The sequence below is a fragment of the Pogoniulus pusillus genome, chromosome 9 (genome assembly GCF_015220805.1).
Source record: "Pogoniulus pusillus isolate bPogPus1 chromosome 9, bPogPus1.pri, whole genome shotgun sequence".
Classification (NCBI taxonomy): domain Eukaryota; kingdom Metazoa; phylum Chordata; class Aves; order Piciformes; family Lybiidae; genus Pogoniulus; species Pogoniulus pusillus.
The window spans coordinates 2,649,199-2,676,950 of NC_087272.1; the positions used below are offsets into that span (position 1 = coordinate 2,649,199).

Below are 27,752 nucleotides of genomic sequence, written 5' to 3' on the forward strand. Positions count from 1 at the left end.
TCTGGTTGGGTTTGGTTGGGTTGTTTGGGTTTGTTCTTTTTTGGGGGGGTCCCTTTAATTTAAGAATTAGGATTGTTAGTAACAACTCTTCCTCTTCCTCCTCTGCTTCCTCAGTCTGGGCTCCTCTGTCTCCCCTTATTCTCTTTACTACTCAAATCACTTAATCCTTTGCTTTATCACTATGTTAGGTTTTGGTTACTTTAGGCTTTTCATATCATTTAAATATAGGAACTGTGCAGCAATTCAAGCATAGAAAACCCCTGAGGATTACTTTGCAGAAAGGCATTTGCTCCTCCTCTTCCTCCTCCCCTCCTTCTCCCCCTCTCCACCTTTTGGGGGTTTGTTTGGTTTTGGTTTGTTTTGTGTTAGTTTGGGGTTTGTTTTTTTAACTATAATTGCAATAACTTCAGTCCTATTCATCTATTCTGCTGCATCCAGTCAAGAGCTCCACTGCTGTGTGTCCTTTTAACTGTGGACCAAAGGCAAAATCGTGCAGTTAAAAAATAACTAAATACATAAAAACAAAAAAAAAAAAAAGGGAAACTGTAAAAAAAAAGGGGGGGGAGGGTTTAAAAAAAAAAAAAAGGGAAAAAGGAGAGAAAAACATAAGAAAAAAAGTAAAGAAATGAAGTGAAAAGACCATTCAGGCCCCAAAACAGCAAAATGCAACCTTGTAGGATTCCAAAAAGCCATTACTATGCCAGTAAAGACTACAGTTAAAGCCTACTTTTGCACTGCAGCAGTGCATATGACCTTGATGTGATTGTACAGTGTTAAAAGGGTTGGGGTGGGTTGGTTTTTTTTTTTGGGGGGGGGGGGGGGGGTGGGTTTCATTTTTGTTCTGTTCTGTACAGTGACCCTGTATCATACGGCGGAAGCCTCTGTTGTGTTCGATGACTTTAGCATCTCCTCCATGCATCTATACATATATACAGGCAGGTCTGTATATATATATACATGTATGTGCAGCTAAAGGAGGGCAGCACTGCAATGCATTTAATAAAGCTTTAGTGGAAAAATGTGTCTTGTATGCAGGAGGGAGGTGTACAGTGCCAGGGGTGCCGTGTTTGTCTTCCTCAGGAGCCGTGCAGGGAACCGGCGTGCCGCGTTTAGGCAGCAGTACGACGCATCTGGTCAGTGCCTCTTCGTTGAAGCTAAGAGGGATGCTTATGGAGTGGCTAACACAAGGTGTAGAATTCTGGTAGGTTACATAGCAGAGTATGGGCTGTCGGATAGGTTACGTAGCTGAATATGGGCTGACCACATGCATAGAGGCAGAGCTGACCGACCCACCCCCCGCCCCACACACACACCTTAATCCCCCTCATGCAGCTAGCTACAGATAACGACTTCTCTGCTGGCCTTCTTCAGGGTTGTTTTTTTCCTGCAGCTGTGCTTCCTTATCAGAATGACCTAAACTTACCCTTCCTACTCTCCTTATTTCAGGCTGCTCAATCCTGCCCAAACCCTGACACAGGGGAGGGCGAGGGGGGGGGGCTTTTCATGCAGAAAAGGCAGGTTGCTTGAATGTTAACTCTGCCACCTTTTTTGCCAGCAGAGCAGAGTTCATTCTTTTGGGTTTTTAATTAGGACATCCCTAACCCTATGAGGAGAGGCTGAGGGAGCTGGGGGTGTGCAGCCTGCAGAAGAGGAGGCTCAGGGCAGACTTCATTGCTGTCTACAACTACCTGAAGGGAGGCTGTAGCCAGGTGGGGTTGGGCTCTTGTGCAGCAACAGAACCAAGGGGACACAGTTTCAAGTTGTGCCAGGGGAGGTCTAGGCTGGATGTTGTTAGGAAGTTGTTGTCAGAGAGAGTGATTGGCATTGGAATGGGCTGCCCAGGGAGGTGGTGGAGTGGCTGTGCCTGGAGGTGTTGAATCCAAGCCTGGCTGGGGCACTTAGTGCCATGGTCTTGTTGCTTGGCCAGGGCTGGGTGCTAGGTTGGACTGGCTGAGCTTGGAGCTCTCTTCCAACCTGCTTCATTTTATGATTCTATAGTCTGGTTGATTGGCTAGGACTGGGTGCTAGATTGGGCTGGGTGCTAGGTTGGACTGGCTGAGCTTGGAGGTCTCTTCCAACCTGCTTCATTTTATGATTCTATAGTCTGGTTGATTGGCTAGGACTGGGTGCTAGATTGGGCTGGGTGCTAGGTTGGACTGGCTGAGCTTGGAGGTCTCTTCCAACCTGCTTCATTTTATGATTCTATGATCCGGGGCAACTTAACGTTTGTACCTTGGGTTAGGGGTTTTTTTGCCTTGGCTGTGGAGCGCTGTGTAAAGGCTGTGACAGATTTTACTCCAAAATGATTAGCCAAACAGAGCTCTCTCTTAGGTGTACCACATCGATGAGCAACTAACCTAGCTCTAGAGCAGTTCAAACACAGATCAGAGGTTAACCAACGGTGCTGCGGCTCGGCGCAGCCGATCGATGCGACGACGCGGCGCGCGCGGAGGGAGGGAAGCAGGAAAACAAGAGGGGAGATGAAAAGGACATAAAGCCCTCCAGAAATACAGATGTGGCCTTAATTATGATGTCATGAGGAACAAGAATAGATGAGCAGGCGCTGGTGTTAACCCTTTATACTTTTAAGTTAGACTTAGGGAAGCTACGCTTTATCCTTCGCGCTAGTGCCAACTGCATAGAACCAGAGGAAGTACAGCGGTGAGAGCAAACAAAACGGTGCCCACCTGGGCACCAGCTTCTTCAAGTAACACTGTTAGAAACGTGAGAAGAGCTTTCAATTTGCAATCCTTAAAACAAAAAAGCAACAACAACAACACCACCACCACACCAAGGAAACACACCCTGCAGTTAAGCAGGAAGCAAGCAGTTTATCCTGTGACTTTCCGGTTTGGTTTCTTTAATGCAGCCATACACTTACTTTAACCTAACTCATTCTTTGGCTAGGATTAATAGGACTATCAGCCTGTGTGATTTGTTTTAGGGTAAATTAAAAGGTATATTCTTCAGATTCTATTCTATTTTGATGCTAATTCTGTTCTGGGGCAGGGGAGGGGGGTGGGGGGGGAGGGGAGCATCTTGTACTGTCACTGGTTTTTTTTGTACTGAATCTTCAAATATTGTCTACTGTGTAAGGCAGAACAACAGGAAAAACAAACAATCAAACAACCTCTTCTTATTGTGCAAAAGGCCATTTTGTTTCCAGGGTAGCAAGTGTCTAAAAAGCATGCACAGCTTGCTTCCCCCCCCCCCCCCCCACCTTGTAACATTCATGGACTCATTCACACTTCTGAGTAAAACTAAACCATAAATTGAAAAGAATTAACCTTTCCAGCGAGCTGTGTAGGGACATACCTGATGTTGCAGTGATTTTATCTACTCAAAAGAAGAAAACAAAACAGAAGCAAAAGCTGTTAACCATGTAAGGTATTTAAAATAGGCCTATTTTGATGTGTTGCCTATTCTACAGATACACAAAACCCACTTTTTTGGAGGCCTCAGTTACAAGTGGCAGAGCTTTCTGTGTATAATTTGTCTAAATAATTTGTCTAATAAAATTGTTTTCTAAACTTGCCTTTGCTCCCCTTTAACTGCTGAGCGCTGGGGGGGAGGGGGGCTGGGGGGCTGTAGTGAGGTGCAAATGTTTCTGGCTCACCATTGAATCATAGAAGCAGTCAGGGTTGGAAGAGACCACAAGGAGCAGCCAGTTCCAACCTCTCTGCCATGCCCAGGGACACCCTGCCCTAGAGCAGGCTGCACACAGCCTCAGCCAGCCTGGCCTCAAACACCTCCAGCCATGGGGCCTCAACCACCTCCCTGGGCAACCCATGCCAGCCTCTCACCACTTTCAATTGGCATAGTCTGTGCTGAAAGCCAGTTAAGAACATACAAGTAAAGCATTCCAGCCTCTCACCACTCTCATGCTCAACAACTTCTTCCTCACCTCCAGCCTGAACCTACCTATCTCCAGCTTTGCTCCATTCCCCCCAGTCCTGGCACTCTCTGACAGCCTCAAAAGTCCCTCCACAGTTTTTTCGTAGCCCCCTTCAGATCCTGGAAGGCCACAAGAAGGTCACCTGGGAGCCTCCTCTGCTCCAGCCTGCACAGCCCCAACTCTTTCAGTCTGTGCTCACAGCAGAGCTGCTGCAGCCTCTCAGCATCCTCCTGGCCCTGCTCTGGACACACTCCAGCATCTCCACAGCCCTCTCATAATGGGGGTTCCAGAACTGGACGCAGTACTCCAGGTGGGGTCTCAGCAGAGCAGAGTAGGGGCTTTAGCCTGTGGAGATGAGCTCACAGGCTGCCATTATATACAGCAGCCATGGAAATCACAAAGATTTACCAGGGATCAGTGCTGGACCCAGTCCTGCCCAACAGCTTTGTCAATGACATTGATGAGTGGACAGGCAGGCAGAGTCTGCCCAGCAAGTTTGCTGATACCAACCTGGGAGGCTTGGCTGAGACACCTGCAGGCTGTGTGGCCATTCAGTGAGACTTGGACAGGCTGAGAGCTGGGCAGAGAGGAGCATGATGAGGTTCCACAGGGATCAGTGCAGAGTCCTGCACCTGGGAAGGAACAATAAACTGCACCAGTACAGGCAGCCAGTCACTAGTGGTGTCCCTCAGGGATCAGTGCTGGGCCCCATCCTCTTTAACATCTTCATAGATGATCTGGATGAGGGCATGGAGTCAGTCATCAGCAAGTGTGCAGATGACACCAAGCTGGGGGCAGATGTGGCTGGGTTGGAGGGCAGAAGGGCTCTGCAGCAGGACCTTGACCGCCTGCACAGATGGGCAGAGTCCAAGGGGATGGCTTCAATAGCTCCAAGTGCTGGTGCTGCACTTTGGCCACAACAACCCCATGCAGAGATACAGGCTGGGGTCGGAGTGGCTGAGAGCAGCCAGACAGAGAGGGATCTGGGGGTGCTGATTGATACCCACCTGAACATGAGCCAGCAGTGTGCCCAGGTGGCCAAGAGAGCCAGTGGCATCCTGGCCTGCATCAGGAATGGTGTGGCCAGCAGGAGCAGGGAGGTCATTCTGCCCCTGTACTCTGCACTGGTTAGACCACACCTTGAGTGCTGTGTTCAGTTCTGGGCCCCCCAGTTTAGGAGGGACATTGAGATGCTTGAGCGTGTCCAGAGAAGGGCAACGAGGCTGGGGAGAGGCCTTGAGCACAGCCCTACGAGGAGAGGCTGAGGGAGCTGGGATTGGTTAGCCTGGAGAAGAGGAGGCTCAGGGCAGACCTTATTGCTGTCTACAACTACCTGAGGGGAGGTTGTGGCCAGGAGGAGGTTGCTCTCTTCTCTCAGGTGGCCAGCACCAGAACAAGAGGACACAGCCTCAGGCTGCACCAGGGGAGATTTAGGCTGGAGGTGAGGAGAAAGTTCTTCCCTGAGAGAGTCATTGGACACTGGAATGGGCTGCCCGGGGAGGTGGTGGAGTCGCCGTCCCTGGAGCTGTTCAAGGCAGGACTGGACGTGGCACTTGGTGCCATGGTCTGGCCTTGAGCTCTGTGCTAAAGGGTTGGACTTGATGATCTGTGAGGTCTCTTCCAGCCTTGGTGATGCTGTGATACTGTGACACTGTGATCTGGTGGAGAGCAGTCCTGTGGAAAGGGACCTGGTGTGCTGGTGGATAACAAGGTCTGCATGGGACAGCAATGTGCCCTGGTGGCCAAGAAGGCCAATGGGGTTCTGGGGGGCATTAAGAAGAGTGTGGCCAGCAGACCTTCCCCAGGAAGTTCTTTTTGTTTTAATAAGTGAGATATTGTGAGGTTTGGACTCCTCTTTCCTAATACTGTTCCTCTAATAATCACAGAGTCACAGGATGTTAAGGGTTGGAAGGAACCTCAAAAGCTCATCCAGTCCAACACCCCACCCCCCGCCCCCAACAAGTAGAATCTCCTATACCAGAGCACACAGGAACACATCCAGGCAGGTTTTGAATATCAGAGAGGAAGACTCCACAACCCCCCTGGGCAGCCTATTTCAGGGCTCTGTCACCCTCACAGGGAAAAAAATCCTCCTCATTTTTTCATGGAACTTCCTATGCCTCAGCTCCCACCCATTGCCCCCTGTCCTGTCACTGGGCATCACCCAGCAGAGCCTGGCTCCAGCCTCCTGGCACTCACCTGCACATCTTTATCAACATGAATGAGGTCTCCTCTCAGGCTCCTCCTCTCTCAGCAGCACAGCCCCAGATCCCTCAGGCTCTTCTCCTAAGAAAGATGTTCCCACTCCATCATTTTTGTGGCTCTGTTTTGGATTATCTCAGTTTCCTGAGGTCTTTCTTGAGCTAGGGGAGGAGGGGCAGAACTGAACACAATATTCCAGATGTGGCCTCACCAGGGCTGAGTTGAGGGAGAGAAGAACATCTCTCGACCTGCTAACCATGGCCCTTCTAATCCACCCCAGAGCAGCACTGACCTTCTTGGCCACAAGAGCTGGCTCATGGTCAACCTGGAGCTGGAGACCACTCTGCACCAGGTCAGCATCCCACAGCAGGGTGCTTTCCCCAGAGCTGCTACCCAAAGCAAGGCACATGTCAACAGACACAGTGGCTGCACAAACCTCCGCGATCAAGACCCACAGTAGCAGTGGAAAAAGAAAGCTGCCTGCAGCCCAGCAAATACAGGACATGCCTCCACCATGCCATGGCAAGTCAGTGCCCATGTAGCTAATTGCTGCCAGCAGCACTAGTAAAGCCAACCTTTCTTTCAGTGGAGGATGACTTTGTATTCCCTAAAAACACCCCAATGCTACTGTCCCATTCACTGGTCCAAGTGGGCACTGCACCAGCACAACACTGGGTAAGGAACTGCTGCAGAGTGCCAAAGCAGGAACAAACAATACCTTCATACCCTTCAGGTAGTCTACACCTGCCTAAAGAGGGGCCTGGAGCAGAGCCCTGTGAGGAGAGGCTGAGGGAGCTGGGGGTGTGCAGCCTGCAGCAGAGGAGGCTCAGGGCAGAGCTCATTGCTGTCTGCAGCTGCCTGCAGGGAGGCTGTAGCCAGGTGGGGTTGGGCTCTGCTGCCAGGCAAGCAGCAAGAGAAGAAGGGGACACAGTGTGAAGTTGTGGCAGGGGAGGTCTAGGCTGGATGTTGTTAGGAAGTTCCTGGCAGAGAGAGTGATTGGCATTGGAATGGGCTGCCCAGAGGGGAAGTGGTGGAGTGGCTGTGCCTGGAGGTGTTGAAGCCAAGCCTGGCTGGGGCACTTAGTGCCATGGTCTGGTTGCTTGGCCAGGGCTGGGTGCTAGGTTGGACTGGCTGAGCTTGGAGCTCTCTTCTGTCCTGGTTGATTCTATGATTCTATATCCCTGCTGACTTGACTACAGAAGGGGTTGGACTGGATGACCTTTATAGGTCCCTTCCAACCTGGACCATTCTATGATTTTCTGTATTTTGCCCCTTCTCTGGAGACTTTCAGGGCCTGTCTGGATGTGTTCCTCTGTGATCTTCTATGCAGCCTTCCCCGTTAGCTCTCTGACTATGCATGGGCTGGGTCATCAAATGGGTTAGAGCTCTGTCTGCAAACATCCACATGAACCAGCCTGATGAAGGCAGTCATCACATCCTCCTCATACCTACACGCAAATCCCCCACCTGAATCTAACTTCTGCTGCCACTCACAGAAAGGCTCAGCAGTGCTGCTTACTCTCCTTGTTCAACCGCAGGGGCATCCTCCTTTCTCACTCACTCAGAGCCAGCCAAGAGGTGAATTTTGCCCTGGAGCCTGGTGTGAAGGTGGTGAACATTACGCAACTACTACAAATTTAAAAGCAGAGCTGGTAAGGGAAAAAATAGCTACTGGTAGTTCGTTTGTGGTGTGCTAGCCTGGCAGAGGAAGGCAAACATCAACTGTCAGGGGAAAAGCAAGGGGCAGTGGGCAGCTCTGTGAGCACGTCACAGCCCTGCCACCTCTGGTGAGCTCACCTTTCTCCCCCGCTGCTTAGGGACATGCTTCTTCACGCACAGTGGGGAGGTCTTGTGTGGTTTTGAGTACTCCCCGTGGACCACAGTAAGAGTGTTCTCAGCTAAGCCACGTCTCAGCTAATTATTCCTTTGCTTACTCACAGGGGAACAGGAGAAAGCAAGCAGATCCTGTAAACAAAGCTAACAACGATGAGTTTGGTTGCTTGCTCCTACCACCCAGCATGTTTTTAAGGCACAACCTCTGTGCCTTGACAGCAAACCCAGCAAGGACTTGGTGTGGTGTGACCAGAGAAGCACGTTGCTTCATGAAACTGTGCTCAGGCCACACTGGAGAAGTTTGTCTTGCTCTGGCTTTTCCAGACCTTTCTGAGTAATATCTGAGCCAGTTGCTCAGACAGGTTTTAGGAGACTACAAATGGAGCTTTCTTCTCCCTCCCCCAAGAAAACACAACCCCCTAAAACTTAGGCTGGCTGAAAAAGAAAACCCAAGAAGTCCTGTTACCCTGTGTATACAATAAGAAGATAGAGCTGATATGGGCCACAGCTTTGTTTTTCCTGCTTCAAGATGAAAGATAGGTAGGAGCAGAGCTAATACACCTGGAAATGTGACCTGCAAAAGACTTATTTAATGACTTCAGCCTTGAGCAACCTGTTCTAGTGGGAGGTGTCCTTGCCTATGGCAGGGGGCTGGAGCTGGATGATCTTTGAGGTCCCTTCCAACCTGAACTATTCTATGATTCTGTGATACCACTGTGATCTTCAGTTCTGAAGGACTGCAGTGTCATCTGGCACAAGTGTAGGAGACCTGCTGCACCTTGCAGGAGATGTTTGAAAAGGGAAAACTTGCTACCATAAATATTTCTGAACATTGATTCTGTAAGTATGGATCAAATCAACTAGACCATGGCACTTAGTGCCATGGTCTGGTTGATTGGATAGGGCAGGGTGATAGGTTGGACTGGATGATCTTGGAGGTCTCTTCCAACCTGGTTGATTCTATGATTCTATGATGCATGCAAGCAGCTTTCCTTCTAAAACTCAGCACCAGCAGCATGTTATCCTGCAGTCATCTGCTGGAGCATAAATGGAACCTAATTCATGCATGGGCATGAGTTTCTGCTCTAGAGGCTGAAGCCATGGAAGGTACCAGCAGGTGCACTGCTTTTGTATACATATCTCCATTCATAGAATCATAGAATGAATCAGGTTGGAAGAGACCTCCAAGCTCAGCCAGTCCAACCTAGCACCCAGCCCTGCCCAAGCAACCAGACCATGGCACTAAGTGCCCCAGCCAGGCTTGGCTTCAACACCTCCAGGCACAGCAACTCCACCACCTCCCTGGGCATCCCATTCCAATGCCAATCACTCTCTCTGCTAACAACTTCCTAACAACATCCAGCCTAGACCTGCCCTGGCACAACTTCACACTGTGTCCCCTTGTTCTGTTGCTGCTTGCCTGGCAGCAGAGCCCAACCCCACCTGGCTACAGCCTCCCTTCAGGTAGTTGTAGACAGCAATGAGCTCTGCCCTGAGCCTCCTCTGCTGCAGAACGCATTGTCCTACACTTCATCTCCCTGAGGGGACCACTGGCAAAAGCATTCCCCCAAAAAAAGATAAAGAGAGAAAGATGTTAAAGGAAAAAAAACCACCTCAACCCACCATTAACACTGATCTGCTCAGCTGCTGGAGTCAGAAGTCGCCAAGCCCAGCAGATTGTTTCCTTTTAACAACACTTACCTGTTTGGGGTTGGTTTTCTTTAGAGAGCTTTGGCTTTGATCCGGTTAACTCTCCAACAAAAATGACTTTGTTCGGTGCTTCTGCTAATGACAAACAGGCTGAAGGGAATGCATTTGTCCTTGTCTCTCCGTCCGCCTCCAAATGGCTTCACTTGGCTCCTTACTGCTGTTGGCAGCCTGACACAGGTGAGTTATGTTACCGGTGGGGGGGAGGGGGTGTGCTTCTGAGGGCGAACACGGCAATAGCTCCCAGGTGTGTGCTATCTGCTGCCCAGGCGAGCGCGGAGGTGTTAAGAGCCCAGCCACCTGCGGGAAGCACAGTCAGTGCCTGCTGCAAGCGATGCTGCTGCTGCTCCTGCTCTTCAGGGAAACGCAAAAGTGATCTGCAGGTCGTGCGGGAACAAAGCCGAGCTTAAGACGCTTCTTCTAGGGGGGCTACTGTTCCCTCTAGGAACTCAGCAAGCGCCCGGCCAGCCGTTGCCCTCAGACGAGCGGGGGCAGGCGGATGAGCCGGAGCCGAAGGCAGCGGAGAAGGAACGGAGACGGTCTCCGTGTGGCGGAGCGGCCGCTCTGCTCTCCCCTCTTTGTCCGGGTGGTGGCGCTGCGCTACCGCCTCCTGCTCACGGGCGGCAGCAGCCGGGCATGGAGGTGGGGGAAGCCTTGTCCTGCTCCGGCAGGGAGCTGAGCGGCTTCGAGCCCGCTCCGTCGCCCGGCTCAGGGGACAGCCGCTGATGGGGAGGGCGTTGAAAGGGAGTGCCGTTGAGGGGGTCAGGCGTTGGAGGGGGAGTAGCCTTTCAGGGGTCGATTGGTAGGGGCGCGGGGGGGGAGCCGCTGAGAGAGGACAGCCGCCCGGGCGTGGGGGGGCGCTGGAGGGGGCAGGCGCTGAGGCGGGCAGCGCGGAGCCGTGCGCGGCTGCGGCGGTGCGGCGGCGGCCGGGGGAGCCTCATTTCCCGGGAGACGGAGCGGGCCGCGCCGCTATGCCGCCGGGACAATGGCGGGGGCCCGCGCCGTGTCACCTCTTGTGTGCGCTCTGCAAAGCGGAGCCCGGGCGTGGCGAATGGGACACAGACCGCCTTTGTGCCGGCGACACTTTAATCGCCCACACTTACAATATTCAACCTGTTGTCGGCAGAGGGGCAGCCCCGGGGCGCACACCCACCCGAGGGGCTCGGGGGGGAGGGCGGGGACGGGTCGGTGAGTTTCGCTGCCTTCTCACGGCGGTGAGGCTTGCTGAGGAGGGAGGGGGGGGTCGCATCTTCAGTTGCGCGGCTTGGGCTGTACCTGCCCGACCGGCAAACGCTGCCCACCGAGGCAGGTGCCCGGGGCCGGGCAGAGAACGGCGCAGACGCCCGTAGCGGCAGGCTGCGGCAGGGCACGGAGGGACCCGCGGGGTGTGCAGCAGAGCAGGGCTTGCGGGGTGCCGCATGGGCACTGCCTCCCCGGCTAGGTGGTGCCTGCTTGTGCTGTCGCCACGACGCAAGGGCACGCGTGCAGCAAGAGTAGTCTCTGGTGGCACGGCGGCCTCAGCCGTGCTGAAGTAGCAGGTGGAGTGTTGTGCTCACAGACGAGGCAAGGTGGGATGATGCTGGCTCCTGCCGCCTCTCCCTCCAAAGCCAAGCTGCTCGGCTTCTCACACTGAATGACCCACGTAGGGAATCCTAGAATCTATCAGGTTGGAAGAGACCTCCAAGAGCAGCCAGTCCTATCCAGTCAATCAGACCATGGCACTAAGTGCCCCAGGCATTTTATTAACACCTCCAGGCACAGCGACTCCACCACCTCCCTGGGCAGCCCATTCCAATGCCAATCACTCTCTCTGACAACAACTTCCTCCTAACATCCAGCCTAGAACTCCCTTGTTGTGTTGCTGGTTGCCTGGCAGAAGAGACCAACCCCATCTGGCTACAGCTTCCCTTCAGGGAGCTGCAGACAGCAATGAGCTCTGCCCTGAGCCTCCTTTTAAAAACCTCCAGGCACAGTGACTCCACCACCTCCCTGGGCAGCCCATTCCAATGCCAATCACTCTCTCTGCCAACAACTTCCTCCTAACATCCAGCCTAGACCTGCCCTGGCACAGCTTGAGACTGTGTCCCCTTGTTCTGTTGCTGCTTGCCTGGCAGAAGAGCCCAACCCCACCTGGCTACAGCCTCCCTTCAGGGAGCTGCAGACAGCAATGAGCTCTGCCCTGAGCCTCCTCTGCTGCAGGCTGCACACCCCCAGCTCCCTCAGCCTCTCCTCACAGGCTCCACACCAGCTTCGTTTGCCCTTCTTTGGACCCCACACCTTCTCTGGCTATGTCACAAGGACTGCCAAAGCCACACTAGTGAAAACTTTGGGTTCCTGATGAAAGCTTTCCAATGCTCCTTAGTGGGCTGTCAGCTGCATCGAGCCTTCCCTTCTGCCTCTTGGTGCCTTCCTGCCTCTTGGCAGCTTCACTCTGTGGGAATTCCTAAAACCTTGTACAGAGTTGAAAACATTCTACACGTCTGGGGAAAAAAATAGCAAATGCTTACCAAGTCCAGCTGCAAACCAGTCAGATCTGCAGCTCAGAGGTGTGCCAGAGGTACTGATCTTACCACAGGCAGGGTTTTACAGGTCTACCGTTACAAGAGAGCTGGTTCCCAAGGGCTGCAACGGAGCATCGTTGCCTCTGAGCACAGCTGAGGAGGACTCTCATCACAGGCAGTGCAGCCGACACTCCACTGAAGCTGTCTGTTGGCTGATAAGATGGAAAGAGGCTTCTGTGTGGCTTGACATTTTGAGATGCTTCTAAAACTTAAGCCTCTTTAAATGCTGAGTTCTTTTCATAGGCAGGATTTGTTTAACAGTGTTTTCAAACCATTCCAAGCTGGGGAGTGTGTTAAGTGCCTTAACCCCTTGTAAGGGGGTGAAAACCCATAAAACTATTCTGGTTCTACTCCTTTAACAAGTACTTAACATTTCTTAAGACAGTTCTGAGGTAGCAGACCAGATAAAGATGTCTTCAGAGGGATTTGTTTCCACAGCCTTTCACAGGGGTAGTTCCTGAAGTTGTGCTGTTGCTGTGTTCTGCTGGAAGTTGATTGTTCCTAGAAGCTGCTGTGCTCTTTGCTGTCAGGGATTAAGCAGGAGGATTTCCCATGGTGATTTTCCCATGGAGAGCAGCCCTGAGGAGAGGGATTTGGGGGTTGCTGGTGGACGAGAGGCTCAAAAGGAGCCAGCAGTGTGCACTTGCAGCCCAGAAAGCCAAGTAGAGCCTGGGCTGCAGCAGCAGAAGTGTGGCCAGCAGGGCAAGGGAGGTGATTCTCCTCCTCTATTCTGCTCTGGAGTAGAGCTCTACCTGGAGTACTGCATCCAGTTCTGGAACCCCCATGACAAGATGCATGTGAAGATGCTGGAGTGTGCCCAGAGCAGGGCCAGGAGGATGCTCAGAGGCTGCAGCAGCTCTGCTGTGAGCACAGACTGAAAGAGTTGGGGCTGTGCAGGCTGGAGCAGAGGAGGCTCCCAGGTGACCTTCTTGTGGCCTTCCAGGATCTGAAGGGGGCTACAAAAAAACTGGGGAGGGACTTTTTTGGCTGTGAGGGAGTGACAGGACTGGAGCAAAGCTGGAGGTGGGGAGAGTCAGGCTGGAGGTGAGGAGGAAGTTGTTGAGCATGAGAGTGGTGAGAGGCTGGCATGGGTTGCCCAGGGAGGTGGTTGAGGCCCCATGGCTGGAGGTGTTTAAGGTCAGGCTGGCTGAGGCTATTGTGCCATGGGCAGTCTGCAAGCTGCTGCTGCTGCTCTTCTTCTTTCTTTTTTTTTTTCCTTCTTGCTTCTTCTTTCTTCTTGCTTATTCTTCTGCCTTCTTCTTCTGCCTTCTTCTTCTGCCCTCTTCTTCTGCCTTCTTCTTTCTTCTTTCTTCTTTCTTCTTTCTTCTTTCTTCTTTCTTCTTCCTTCTTCCTTCTTCCTTCTTCCTTCTTCCTTCTTCCTTCTTCCTTCTTCCTTCTTCCTTCTTCCTTCTTCCTTCTTCTTCTTCCTTCTTCTTCTTCTTTCTTCCTCTTCCTGCTTCCTGCTGCTTCCTGCTGCTTCCTCCCTCTTCTTGCTTCCTCCCTCTTCTTGCTTCCTCCCTCTTCTTGCTTCCTCCCTCTTCTTGCTTCCTCCCTCTTCTTGCTTCCTCCCTCTTCTTGCTTCTTCTTTCTTATTTCAGTTTATACTTCAGGTGTAATCTGACCAGATGTAAGCTGAAGGAAACCTGTTGTTGATGGATGCTTGGATGTTAGTTCTCCAGTCTTAGACCAAATGAAGTCTTGTTCTTCTGTTATAAAACTGCTGCTGGTGCTGGTGATTTTCGTGGTGAAGTGGTTTTATACCCAAGCTGTGCGATGTGGAGGGTTGGAACTGGATGATCTTTGAGGTCACTTCCAACCCTGACAACTCTGTGATGTTAAGTCACAGCCTACAAAAGTATACTGGGCAACACCTGCTTTTAGAGCACTTTGCAACATGCAGTGTCTTAAGCAGGAACAGTTCTTACTGTTCCACTGCTGCTCATTTCATAGAAGCATAGAATCAAGCAGGTTGGAAGAGAGCTCCAAGCTCAGCCAGTCCAACCTAGCACCCAGCCCTGGCCAATCAACCAGACCATGGCACTAAGTGCCCCAGCCAGGCTTGGCTTCAACACCTCCAGGCACAGAGACTCCACCACCTCCCTGGGCAGCCCATTCCAATGCCAATCACTCTCTCTGCCAACAACTTCCTAACAACATCCAGCCTAGACCTCCCCTGCCACAACTTCACACTGTGTCCCCTCATTCTGTTGCTGCTTGCCTGGCAGAAGGGCCCAACCCCACCTGGCTACAGCCTCCCTTCAGGGAGCTGTAGACAGCAATGAGGTCTGCCCTGAGCCTCCTCTTCTCCAGGCTAAAGTGCCTAAAAGAGGGATCAAGAGTGCCTAAAAGATTGTTCTGTGGCTGGTGTGTGTGGGTGCACACAGCTCCAGCAGGACTGTTCCTGCTGTGAAGGGTGAACAAGCTGAACCTAGAAGCACATCACTATTAAAGACATGAGGAGCCTGGGGATGGAGAAGACATAAAAGCTCTGACCCAAATAAACCCCTTGGGTCTGATCTTAGTGTTTTCACTGAATTAAATCAGTCCTGCACTGCAAGGAAAAGCTGCTAATTGTGTGCAGAGTGTAGTTATTTTTAAGTCATTAACTCTTCTTGCTCTGGGATGTACTTTGTAATGAGAATCCTGCTCCAAAAGCTGCCTGTCTGAACTGTTGCCAGCTCTGTACCACAGCTCCTGATGCAATATCCAAGCCAAGTCAAACCTCTGCACTTCTGGAGTCAGCTTTGCTGAGCTTGGGACAGGAGCAAACTGCTTGCTGCCTTCCAAAGCAGCTTCACTGACCATCTGAGGGCATGGCAATACTTTACCAGCCCTGAAAACCTCCATGTGGTGGTTTTATTTTGCTTTATTTTTCCAGAGGTCTGTTGTTGAAAGTGTCTCACAGCTGAGAAGTGCCTCAGCTGTTTGAGACTTTGGTGGGACTGAAGCCATTGAGCCATTTTTAGTGGAAACTCCTCACTGAGCTGAGTGTAAAAACATGACAGTGTTTAAAACAAGTGAGCAAAGGGAAATCAGTCATAGAATGAGTTAGGTTGGAAGGGACCTCAAAGATCAGCCTGTTCCAATCCCCTGCCACAGGCAGGGACACCTCCCACTAGAGCAGGTCTCTGAAGGCCTCATCCAACCTGGCCTTGAACACCTCCAGGGAGGTTGTGGAGCACAGAAGCACCCAATGTGATCAAAGATCACATTGGGTGCTTCTGTGCTCCACAACCTCCCTGGGCAACCTGTGCCAGTGTCTCACCACCCTCACTGTACTTTCCTAACATCCAGTTTCAATCTCCCCTCTGCCAGTCCAAACCCATTCCTCCTCCTGCTGTCATTACAAGACCTTGTCAGTAGTCCCTCCCCAGCCTTCCTGTAGCCCTCTTCAGACACTGCAAGGCCACTCCAAAGTCTCCTGGAAGCCTTCTCCTCTCCAGGCTGCAGAGCCCCAACTCTCTCAGCCTGTCCTCACAGCAGAGCTGCTGCAGCCCTCTCAGCATCTTGGTGGCCTCCTCTGCACTGGCTCCAACACTTCCATGTCCTCCTTGTGTTGGGGGCTCCAGAACTGCCCCCAGGACTGCAGGTGGGGTCTGAGGAGAGCAGAGCAAAGGATGATGCTTCCTTGAATATGAAGCATTTTATTTTAAAATGCTCAGTAAGAGTTAGAAACACTGAAGTAAAAAGGCAAAGTGTGTGCAGGTACAAATCCTGCAGATAGGATTTTTAAGTCTGTTACAAAGCTGAATTCATTACACTGTACAATGATGAGCAGGGAAGTACTGTTGCAGTGATGCTTTGCATTTTTCATGGGGGCAGTGGGAGTACTTAGAGTCATAAAATTGGTCAGGGTTGGAAGGGAGCACAAGGAGCAGCCAGTTCCAACCCCCCTGCCATGCCCAGGGACACCCTACCCTAGAGCAGGCTGCACACAGCCTCAGCCAGCCTGGCCTTAAACACCTCCAGCCATGGGGCCTCAACCACCTCCCTGGGCAACCCATTCCAGCCTCTCACCACTCTCATGCTCAACAACTTCCTCCTCACATCCAGGCTGAACCTACCCATCTCCAGCTCTGCTCCATTCCCCCCAGTCCTGGCACTCCCTGATATCCTCAAAAGTCCCTCCCCAGCTTTTTGGGAGCCCCCTTCAGATCCTGGAAGGCCACAAGAAAGTCCCCTGGGAGCCTCCTCTGCTCCAGCCTGCACAGCCCCAACTCTTTCAGTCTGTGCTCACAGCAGAGCTGCTTCAGCCTCTGAGCATCCTCCTGGCCCTGCTCTGGACACTCTCCAGCATCTCCACATCCCTCTTGTCCCAGGGGCTCCAGAACTGGATGCAGTACTCCAGGTGGGGTCTCAGCAGAGCACAGCAGAGGGGGAGAATCCCCTCCCTGGCCCTGCTGGCCACACTGCTGCTGCTGCAGCCCAGGCTCTGCTTGGCTTTCTGGGCTGCAAGTGCACACTGCTGGCTCCTGTTGAGCTTCTCCTCCAGTAGCACCCCCAAATCCCCCTCCTCAGGGCTGCTCTCCAGTGAGTCACTGCCCAGCCTATATTGGTGCTTGGCATTTCCCTTGCACTGAAGTCATCTGTACACAACAGAAAGTGTCTGCAGGGTTAGCCCTGGAGCACAGCTCTGCCCTAGAGCCTTACAGAGCAGTAACTGTCACCAAGAAGAGTTAGCTTTGCAGACCCTTAACGAGTCAAAACAAATGGCATGGGTTCGTTTCAACAACCTGCTCAGCATGATTGCTCCGCAGAAGAGGGGGCACACCTACTTCACCAGCAATGTGGTTGTGGTTTTTTCATGTGTGGGTTTCCAAATGATGGTGTCTGTAGTGATTGTCCCAGTACCTGGGGTTTTTGCATCCCCCCCCCCCCCCCCCCCATTGTCACTTCTAGTTTGTGTTTCAAACGAATTTGACAGTAAAGCATCAGGGACTAACCACAGGAGGAGTCTGAGGAAAAACTTGCTGCTGGACTCTCCTCCTCTGCTTTAATCTCTCTAGCTCAGAATAACACACATGCATTCTCTGGGTGAATATTCTGATGATTCAGTTGACGAGGCTGAAAATCATTAGGCTGCGCTTTGTGGCTGTTGTATCTCACTTGTAATACCTCCTAAGTGGGGTCCACCCATTCCAAAGTGTGGGATGCAGGTTGGTCCCCAGGTGGGCAAGAATCTCCCCTTCACACCCCTTGCTGGAGGCTCGGGCGGGTTGGGGTTCAGCAAGGATTACCTGACCTCAGTGAGCAATGCTCAGAACTTTGTCTCTATCCACTCGTGCGTTTAACTGCCTGAAGAGCAGATCAGAAGCAAAGGGAGGCACAGAGAGGGTTCCCCCCTGCTTATCAAAAGGAAAGAGGGAAACAGGAGAACGTGTGGAGAAAGTGGGGCAAGAGAAGGAATAAAATACTTCCTAAGCAGCGGTGATGCCTGCAGAGCAGCCAGCTGATCCTGAAACGGCTTCGAATGAGCAATTAGACTGCGGAGTACAATTTAAGCTGAGGGCTGACCCATGTGCTTTGTGTGCTTTGCAAATGTCTCTGGCTGTAACGACAGAGGAGGCTCTTTGCAAGTCTGTCGTCCTCTTTTGTAGCCCATTTCTTTTCTGTAACACTAACACACGCCTGACCCTGAGTCGCTGCTTCAGCCCTTAACCAGACTAGGGGGGCCGAATGGAGGAGCAGAGGGAAATCTGCATAAAGATACTGGGCTAAGTTGAGTTTGTTTTCCTCTGAAAGCTTTGACACTTGCTTAGAGCGAGCAGATTCATTTCCAAGGCTTCCTACATTCCTGCTATTGTACAGTAAAGTGTTTCAGGCCGGTGTGCCTGTGTTTCCGACTCCCGTGAAGTTCCCTTTGCGGCAGGGCGTGCCTCGAACTGCTTCAAAAGAACCAACTTCTACAAAAGAAAAAAAGAAACTCAAGTAGGCTTGAACATACAAAGAGAGGGAGAAAGGGAAGAGAAAAGGACCAGGCGGTGTTGAATACAAAATGAGTTCAGCCAGCCCCAGGAGTCCTTCATCACTTACATTTATCTTATTCTGGGAGAACAGAGCTAAACCCAGCGCCGACACAAACCACGCTCTGCCTTTGACTTTGACTCTGAGGGCATGGCGTGTGCGCAGCAGATACAGGCACACACAAGAGCGACGGGTTTCAACTAAACAATATTCACACACGCTCACTCCAAGCAGTAGCGTTGGTGGGGGAACGTGGCTTTCGGGGCGTGCCTTTTCGAAGGCAAGGTCTCAAATGCCTCCAGATTCAAAGTTTGCCTCACGACACTTGAAAACTTGCCTGGAAATTAAACTTGCCTGAAAACTAAGTCACTCACGACACTTGAAAACTTGCCTGAAAACTAAGTCACTCACGACACTTGAAAACGTGCCTGAAAAGTGAGCAGCTGGTAGCACTGCTCAGCCCCATCCAGCAGCGTGCCAGGGTGTTAGGACGATCTCTCCTGTGCTCCGCAGTTACTGCAGTCTTGCAGGGGATGCTCCCCCCAGCACCTGCTGGGAGCATGGAGTGCCCAGAGGCCAGCGCTCCCCTTGGGCATCAGTCACCTCACATCCACATGGAACAATGGAGGAACACCACTCAGTATCACAGTATCACAGTATCACAGTATCTCAGTATCTCAGTATCACCAAGGTTGGAAGAGACCTCACAGATCATCAAGTCCAACCCTTTAGCACAGAGCTCAAGGCCAGACCATGGCACCAAGTGCCACGTCCAACCTTGCCTTGAACAGCCCGAGGGACGGCGACTCCACCACCTCCCCAGGCAGCCCATTCCAGTGTCCAATGACTCTCTCAGGGAAGAACTTTCTCCTCACCTCCAGCCTAAACTCCCAGCTGTGCCTGGGGTCTTGGGCAGGTGGCCATGGAAAGCAGGTGACTTGTGGGCTGGAGGCTTAGGCTTGCTGTTAGGCAACTCCTCAGAAGCGACATGGTTAAGACCTCACCACCACACCACCATCGCCCTCCCCATGCCTGCGAGCTTGCTGGGCTTCTGTAAATGCATGTCAGTGGCTTCTGCTTGGCAAAGCTCCTGCTTGTCTCCAGGCTTTGGCCCGCAGTTCTGACACAGAGCAGCTCACAGTCACGGTGCCTGGCACTTGAAATGGGGAGGCGTGGGCTTAACCCATGGGAGAGTAGAGGGAAGCTCTTCGCAAAGCAAGCTGGTGCCACCGGCACCCGGTGAGGGCACGCGTGGTGCCTGGAGCTGGAAAGAGAAGCCGGAGGGTTGGGGATGTAGCTGACAAACAGCAGCCCCGAGCGGGGTGGAGAGGGGATTTTTAATCTTTTAATGACTGCAGCATCTCCGTGTGCGCAGTAACACGAGAGGAGCTTTTCCCAGCCGCTGCCAAATGCAAATCGAGGTCCTGCCAGCTTCGCAGGCAACACAAACAAGGCATGAACTTCTGCTCCTTTTCACCTCTCTTACCAAGTCAGCGGTTTCGTTTTGATCCGAAATCGATGACTTGGTTTTAAGGGGGGGGGTGGGGGGTGGGGGGGGGGGTTAAAAAGATCCCAGCAGCTTTGCCTTCAAAACCTAACTGCCAGCAGAACAGCGAGGGCTCTCCTGGGTTTCTTTCCGATGAAAGCAAACCACCAACGCCCTGCCCGCCCGAAAACATCTAGTTGTTTGTGGAAGGTGGGCCCCGGGCTCCTGCAACGCGCTCCTTGCACTCAGCCAGCCTCATAAACTAATAAGCTCGCTCATTTTATGTCACCGCCGCACGACTTTTGAGCCGCTGGGCTCTCTCGCTCCATCCTTGGCTTGCGAGTTATTCGCGTTTGAAAAAAACGACGTATCTACCTCATACTGTGCCCGGCACTTTGTTCTCAACGCGGCTATTCACACCAGCCAACCTCCACTTCTCCAGCGGGCGGCGGCGGCAGGAGTGGGGCGAGAGGGGAGGGGGGTGCGGGGCAGGGGGGTGCAGCGCGGAAGAGAAATTAAGCTGCGTGCACGGAGCGATCTGCCTCTCCACCACCTTGGGGAAGCTATTGTTGGCCGAACAAAAGAACCTGCTCGCGGTGAATCGGGACCCTGCCTAAACGCCACAGGTCCGGGTGCATCGCACATGTGCCGTCCCGGCTGCAAGCGCCGCCCCCTCTCACCTGTGGGGTCCGGGGCGGGCTCCCCGCGCGTCCCGGGGGATTAACGGGCTAGAACGAAGGGCAGGCGCTCGGCATCTCCGCAGGCGAGCCCCTGCCGAGCACAAGTAGCGCCTCGTTTGCTGCTGCCGGCAGCCGAGCACCCTGGGGCAGTACCCGGGAGCAGGTAGCAACTCCGCACTGCTAGTTCGCCGAAGCCAGCGACGAACGCACTGGCGGCCACGCTGGCCCGTTACCAGGAGGCAGGGCGCCGCGGGCGCTCCGCGCTTTGGCCGGTGGCACTGCCCAGGTGTCTGGAGGAGAAGGAAGTGGGAAATTTCCGCCGGCTGGCTCATCGGAGCTTCCCCGGCGGCAGCAGCCAATTTCTCCCCCCCCGGCGGGGCCACCCGCCGCTGCCTGCTGCGGAAAGCTGTGCCGTCGGGGCGCTCCTCGACTCCCGGTCGCCCACTCCGCCCCGCCGTGCGCGGGGCGGCCGCCCGGCGAGCGCCTCCCCGGGCGAGGCCGAGGCTTCTGCCGGTGCCGGTTCGCACACAGGCGCTTCAGCGCTTCTCTTCCCCCCTCCCCGCGCCCCCCCGCGCCCCGTCCCGTCCCGAACCCCCGCTCCCCCCGCGCCGCGCGCCGGGCGGGCCGCGCCCCGCGTGCCATTGGCTCCCCGCACGCGCCGGCCCCCGCGCGCGCGCCATTGGCCGCGGCGCCACGCGACCGGCGCGAGTGGAGGGCGGGCGGCGGAGGGGTGGGGCGCGAGGGAGGGGAGGGGGCGCGGGCGGGGGGCGCCCGGCGCGTGCCGCTCCTTAAAGGGGGCGCGGCGCCCGCGCGACACCGGAGACGGCGGGCGCCACGCGCGAGGCGGGCGAGAGCGCGAGCTGGCCCGGCCCCCGTGGGCGCGCGGCGCCCGCGCTGAGCCATGAGCGTGCCGCGAGCCGCCTGGGCCGAGGGCGGCCGGGAGCTGGCGGCGGCGGAGCCCGCGCTGCTGGCGCCGGACGCGGGCGGCTGCGGCTTCGCCCCCGGCTGGCTGGGCGTCTGTTGCGCCGCCCGCCTGCCCGCCGCTTCTCCGCGCTACCTGCTGCCGGGGGACGAGGAGGAGGAGGCGGCGGCGGCGGTGCATGGGAGCGCGGCGCAGGGCGGCGGGAGCAGCCCCGGTGGGGCGCAGAGGGGCACGGTGGGCGGCGGGCGGCCGCGGGGCGGCGGCGGCGGATCCGGACTGCGGGCGCAGGTGAGCGGCGTGCAGAAGCAGCGGCGGCTGGCTGCCAACGCGCGGGAGCGGCGGCGGATGCACGGGCTGAACCACGCCTTCGACCAGCTGCGCAATGTCATTCCCTCCTTCAACAACGACAAGAAGCTCTCCAAGTACGAGACGCTGCAGATGGCGCAGATCTACATCAGCGCCCTGGCCGAGCTGCTGCACAGCCCCGCCGCGCCTCCTGACACCCCGAGCAAGGCCGAGCTCCGCGGGGTTCCCTTCGAGCCGCCCTGCGCCGCCGGGACAGGGCCGCCGCCGGGACCGCCGGCGCCGCAGCCGGGGCCTCCGAGAGCCTCGCCCCCCGGGCATGGCAGGACTCGCTTCGCCCCGCCGGCGGCCGCGGGGGCCTACTCGGTGCAACTCGACCCGCTGCACTTCTCCTCCTTTGCGGAGGGCGCCCTGATGGGACAGAGAGCCCCTTCTCCTGCCCTTCTCATGTCGCAGCCCGGGCAGCCGCCGCAGGAGCGGAGAAAAACGTCGCCCCGATCCCACAGGAGCGACGGAGAGTTCTCGCCTCGCTCCCACTACAGCGACTCGGACGAGGCCACCTAGGGTGGGGGCGCCGTCCCCGGCATGCCCGGGGCCGCCCTTCGGAACACAGACTCTGCTGTAGCGTGAGCGGTCGGCCGGATGGCATCGGCGCTCCCCTAGTCGCCTTGAAACCCGCCCCCTCTACTCCCACCCGCGGTTTGTCCAGGGGAATGGCTGTTAGCGGGTGGCTGTGCCCGCCCTAACTGTCAGGGTTGGTTATTGTTTTGGTTTGGTTGGTTGATTTTTTTGGTTTTCATTTTTAGTTATCACTTCAAAAGTTTCTAATGCCTAGGAGTTGCCGTTCCCTCCTGCCAACACGCCACCTTGCAGCCGGAGCCTGCCTTGCGCCGACGGCAAGCAGGTGATGCACAGGTAGAAGGTCTGGTCCCACCGCTGCAGCCGCCGCCGGTTGCTGCCCGGCGGGCGGGGGTCCCGCCGGCGCTCTCCCCACCCGGTGCGCACCCGCGCTGACGTCCGCGTCTTCCAGGACACGGGATCGTGCCCTGGGGCATACTACTGTGGAAACACGCATACAGTCGCACACACACACACACAGTAAATAACGCACCGCGTTGTCCTGTAAATAGGGGAGAAAAGGGATTTTTCCTTAGCGCACCATGCCGGCGTCTTTTGGGGGAAACTTGGCGCAAGCACTTTATCAGCGGCTGGAGATGCGGTTTCCAGAGGAAAGCTACTAACTAACTGCCAATCGAAGAGTAAAATTTACTTAAGCCACTTAATTCTAACGCTCTCCCGAAAACGAAAACAGCTTTGTTGTGTCAAACTTTTATGTTCGTTTTATTTCGCTTTTGTGGTAATAGGAAACGTATTTATTATGGAGTGTTTGCTACTATTTCTGTTTCTCTTTTTTTACAAGAAAAAAAAAAAAAAAGCCCAACTTTTCTACGACGTGAATCGTTTGTTTTAATTTTAGCAAAGCCAGCAGCCATTGCTCTAATGGGGTTTTGGTTTGGTTGGGGTTTTGGGGGGGGAGTTGCTTGGGTTTTTTTGTGGGGCTGTTTGGAGTTGATTGGGTTTGGGCTTTTTTTGTGGTTGTGGGGTTTTATTTTTTGGGGGGGGGAGCGATATGTTTGGGTTTGTTTTGTTTTTTAATTGAGATCAAATAAACGTGGGAGGAAAAAAAGAATACGAACAAACAAAACCGAACTACAACCGAAAAAACCCAGGGTATAAGTGTGTACGGGCTTATCTTTCCTCCTGGCACGCCACGATCCGGGATGGTGTTAGAGCCCGGCGGTAAAGGATAACCAGGGTACCCGCGGGAGGGGATGCCACCGAGAGCCACCAGACTACGCCGGGCGGGTGGGACCTCGCCGGGCCAGAAGAGGAGCGGGGAGGGTGCCCCGTCTGGAGTAGGGCTGTCCCCGCTGCCTGTACTGCCGGGATCGGACCCCAGCTCTATCCTGCCATTCCCAGCTGAGCCCCGGGGTATTGCAACAAGTTGAGGGTTAGGGGGGTTGATGCTGCTCGGTAGCCGCCTGTCCCCGCATCGCCACTCGAGGCACCGCGTTCGCTTGTCCTCCCTCTCTCGGCCAGAGACTCGAACGGGTGCCCCAGGGAGCCTCGCCTGTCGCGGGAGGAGGTATAAACTGTGAGGAACGGGATAGGGTGCTAGAACACATGGGCGGCCCGACGGATCCCTGGGGGAGCAAAATGTGTCCCCTGGACTCTGTTTAAACCCCGGAGTGAGTGATACTTTTGCCCAGCTTGCCCGTCACACCAGAACCGGGACTAAACCGAAGCCGTGCCGGTGCCGAGGTCCCGCTGGGTTCAGCAGGTGACACCTGGTGGGCGGAGGGGGGGCGTGTCTGCAGGGCGATTAATTAACCAGGCTCACCCGGGAGCACGTAGACTCCGTGGGAGTGGGGTGCCTCAGGGTGTAGCTTTCCCCTGCGGAAACAGGGCACCTGCCCCCTCCCCCCCCCCAACTCCGGGCTGCCGCCCTGCACTTCGCGAGTTCCAGTGTCGGCCGATGCCTCTGGCAGGTGCGGTCCCGCTGGGTGAAAAGTTCATCGGTAGGGGCATTTCTCTTCGCAAAACCCCTGCCAGCTTCTTCGGAGGGGGCCGCCTTTGGCTATAGGGCGTTTAGCGCTGGGCTCCGGGAGACGGTCCTTGCGTTCCACTGAGGACGCTCACTACAGGTGAAGCGGCTGCCACTGCCACTCGGGGCAGCACCCCGCAGAGAGTCTCCCGGGGGAGGGCCGGACGTGGGTTGAGGGGTATTTGCCCTTTCCTCAGCCGCACCGTCCTGGGCGCTGCCTCCGCGCTTGCGGACACACGTAGAGGTTGAAAAGGGTACGGCAAAATCCTCTCCTCGGCCGGGCTGCCTGCCCCCGACAAATGATCGGTGGCAATGGCACTGATACTGTCAGTGCTCGCAGCTCCAGCGCAGCGCTCACTGTCTGAGGGGCTCTTTTTTCTTTTTTTCCTCTTCTTTTTCTTCCTTTCCTCTTCTTTTCCTTTTTTTTCTTTTTATTTTTCTTTTTTCTCTTATTTTTCTTTTTTCCTCTTTTTTCCTCTTCTTTTTCTTTCTTTCCTCTTCCTTTTCTTTCTTTCCTCTTCTTTTTCCTCTTCTTTTTCTTTTTTCCCCTCTTCTTTTTCTTTTTTCCCCTCTTCTTTTTCCCCCCTCTTCTTTTTCTTTTTTTCCTCCTCTTCTTTTTCTTTTTTCCCTTCTTCTTTTTCTTTTTTCCCCTCTTCTTTTTCTTTTTTCCCCCTCTTCTTTTTCTTTTTCCCCCTCTTCTTTTTCTTTTTCCCCCTCTTCTTTTTCTTTTTCCCCCTCTTCTTTTTCTTTTTCCCCCTCTTCTTTTTCTTTTCCCCCCTCTTCTTTTTCTTTTTCCCCCTCTTCTTTTTCTTTTTCCCCCTCTTCTTTTTCTTTTTCCCCCTCTTCTTTTTCTTTTTCCCCCTCTTCTTTTTCTTTTTCCCCCTCTTCTTTTTCTTTTTCCCCCTCTTCTTTTTCTTTTTCCCCCTCTTCTTTTTCTTTTTCCCCCTCTTCTTTTTCTTTTTCCCCCTCTTCTTTTTCTTTTTCCCCCTCTTCTTTTTCTTTTTCCCCCTCTTCTTTTTCTTTTTCCCCCTCTTCTTTTTCTTTTTCCCCCTCTTCTTTTTCTTTTTCCCCCTCTTCTCTTTCTTTTTCCCCCTCTTCTCTTTCTTTTTCCCCCTCTTCTCTTTCTTTTTCCCCCTCTTCTTTTTCTTTTTCCCCCTCTTCTTTTTCTTTTTCCCCCTCTTCTTTTTCTTTTTCCCCCTCTTCTTTTTCTTTTTCCCCCTCTTCTTTTTCTTTTTCCCCCTCTTCTTTTTCTTTTTCCCCCTCTTCTTTTTCTTTTTCCCCCTCTTCTTTTTCTTTTTCCCCCTCTTCTTTTTCTTTTTCCCCCTCTTCTTTTTCTTTTTCCCCCTCTTCTCTTTCTTTTTCCCCCTCTTCTCTTTCTTTTTCCTCCTCTTCTTTTTCTTTTTCCCCCTCTTCTTTTTCTTTTTCCCCCTCTTCTTTTTCTTTTCCCCCTCTTCTTTTTCTTTTCCCCCTCTTCTTTTTCTTTTCCCCCTCTTCTTCTTCTTTTTTCCCCCTCTTCTTCTTCTTTTTTCCCCCTCTTCTTCTTCTTTTTTCCCCCTCTTCTTCTTCTTTTTTCCCCCTCTTCTTCTTCTTTTTTCCCCCTCTTCTTCTTCTTTTTTCCCCCTCTTCTTCTTCTTTTTTCCCCCTCTTCTTCTTCTTTTTTCCCCCTCTTCTTCTTCTTTTTTCCCCCTCTTCTTCTTCTTTTTTCCCCCTCTTCTTCTTCTTTTTTCCCCCTCTTCTTCTTCTTTTTTCCCCCTCTTCTTCTTCTTTTTTCCCCCTCTTCTTCTTCTTTTTTCCCCCTCTTCTTCTTCTTTTTTCCCCCTCTTCTTCTTCTTTTTTCCCCCTCTTCTTCTTCTTTTTTCCCCCTCTTCTTCTTCTTTTTTCCCCCTCTTCTTCTTCTTTTTTCCCCCTCTTCTTCTTCTTTTTTCCCCCTCTTCTTCTTCTTTTTTCCCCCTCTTCTTCTTCTTTTTTCCCCCTCTTCTTCTTCTTTTTTCCCCCTCTTCTTCTTCTTTTTTCCCCCTCTTCTTCTTCTTTTTTCCCCCTCTTCTTCTTCTTTTTTCCCCCTCTTCTTCTTCTTTTTTCCCCCTCTTCTTCTTCTTTTTTCCCCCTCTTCTTCTTCTTTTTTCCCCCTCTTCTTCTTCTTTTTTCCCCCTCTTCTTCTTCTTTTTTCCCCCTCTTCTTCTTCTTTTTTCCCCTCTTTTAATTTTTTTTCCCCCTCTTTTAATTTTTTTAAGTTCTTTTTGTTTTTCTTTTTTCCTTTTATTTTTTTTATCCTTTTTCTTTTTTTTCCTTTTCTTTAAACACTTCTTTAAAAGAAATACCCCACCGCATTTCCATTCTAAGGTTCAGCTATAGAGTTTGCATAACAACCGTTTGGCAGCCCCCCTTTCTTACACTCCGTTAACAAGCTGTAACGTATAGCTGCAGGTTGCTATAATCTCATTAATATTTTGGAAACTTGAATATTGAGTATTTCAGACTGCTCATTCCCCATATGCCAGGCCACTCCCGCTATGCTGGCTGGTTCCTTTCTCTCCATTATTAGCAATTAGCTCCTACCTTCCAAAGTCAGATCCAAGTATCCAAGATACTAGCAAAGGAATCAACTATGTGTTGCAAGCTAAGCGTGCTTAATATCTCCCAAACAAACAAAGAAGCAACATTTCTTTAAGTAATGAAGATGGATAAATCGCTTTATTTAGCTCGCCACAGTATTTGTTTCTTACAGAGCAGCGCAAAGGGGTTTTTAAACAAGAGCAGGGGACACGCAGCAGCCCCTGGACGCAGTTTCACCCTGTTTGCTTCGTGGGGTTTTATCATCCTTAGACGGACTTTTATTTGAAAAAGGCGAGTCAGAAGCGTTCTATCCGAGCGTTAAATTTTGGCTGAACGCTAAATATCCTCTGGGGTGTGAGGGAGGGGAGGGGGGGCTCGGGGAGCTTTTGTGCGAGGCACACGGCGGCTCCGCTGCCCTTTGAGCCCGGGTCGCCTGATACACCGCAGCCATGGGCTCCGGTGCGGAACTCTGGCCGCCGGTTTCGGCGGCGGCATTTAGCGCGGGGATGTTGAGGGGGACGAGGCTTGACGGTAGCGAGACGTGGGGGCGAGTTTGTGACGCTGCGGCTGGAGTGCCTCGCTGGCTTGCATCTCTCCGGCTGCTGTTTGCTCAACCTCTGGCCTCTGGGAGGGAGGAAGGAGGGGGGGATGGGGGAGAAAGAGTTAAACTCGTCTAGGAGAGACCAGAAAAGCGCAAGGACAACGGGGGGGGGGGGGGGGGGGGGGGGGAGGTGGGAGGCGGGGGCGAGGAGTGAGCTGGCCATGGGGCCAGTGTTTCTTAATTAGAGCGGGGCGGACAATGCGATGGGGCGGACAATGATGGGGACAGGGGGTTGAGACTGGGGGGGGGGGGGGGTCTGGCCTCGCTCCCGGCCGCGGTGCGCCGTGTCTGGAGCAGAGCACGCGTTGTCAGCTGGTGAGCGCAGCGGCCTTTCACGAAGCTCCCCAGGGAGCTGCGCGCCCGCGGTGAGCTCCATCGTCACCCCCTCCCCTCAATCATCATCGGCCTCCTCCTTCTCGGCGGCCCCCCATCCCCAGCCA

The 27,752-nt window shown here is 53.5% G+C and overlaps 1 protein-coding gene and 1 long non-coding RNA gene across 3 annotated transcripts; one reads left to right on the top strand and one right to left on the bottom strand.

Annotated features, from left to right (window-relative positions):
• Positions 1-48: 48 nt before the first annotated feature.
• LOC135177956 (uncharacterized) lies at positions 49-9,826 on the bottom strand. 2 transcript variants are annotated; one of them, XR_010303273.1, is made up of 4 exons: positions 9,632-9,826; positions 6,095-6,181; positions 4,406-4,527; positions 49-469 (listed from the first exon to the last, which is right to left on the bottom strand). It is a non-coding gene; the product is annotated as an uncharacterized LOC135177956 (long non-coding RNA). The 2 variants fall into 2 exon arrangements; XR_010303274.1 differs by lacking the exon at positions 6,095-6,181.
• Positions 9,827-21,184: 11,358 nt separating this feature from the next.
• ATOH1 (atonal bHLH transcription factor 1) lies at positions 21,185-23,005 on the top strand. The gene has a single exon (XM_064149360.1). It carries the CDS (start codon positions 21,230-21,232, stop codon positions 22,115-22,117), a length of 888 nt encoding a protein of 295 aa, XP_064005430.1. The 5' UTR covers positions 21,185-21,229; the 3' UTR covers positions 22,118-23,005.
• Positions 23,006-27,752: the final 4,747 nt, after the last annotated feature.

Excerpts from the sequence above, each read along its gene's own strand:
- ATOH1 (XM_064149360.1), top strand. The coding sequence starts at position 21,230 with ATGAGCGTGCCGCGAGCCGCCTGGGCCGAGGGCGGCCGGGAGCTGGCG.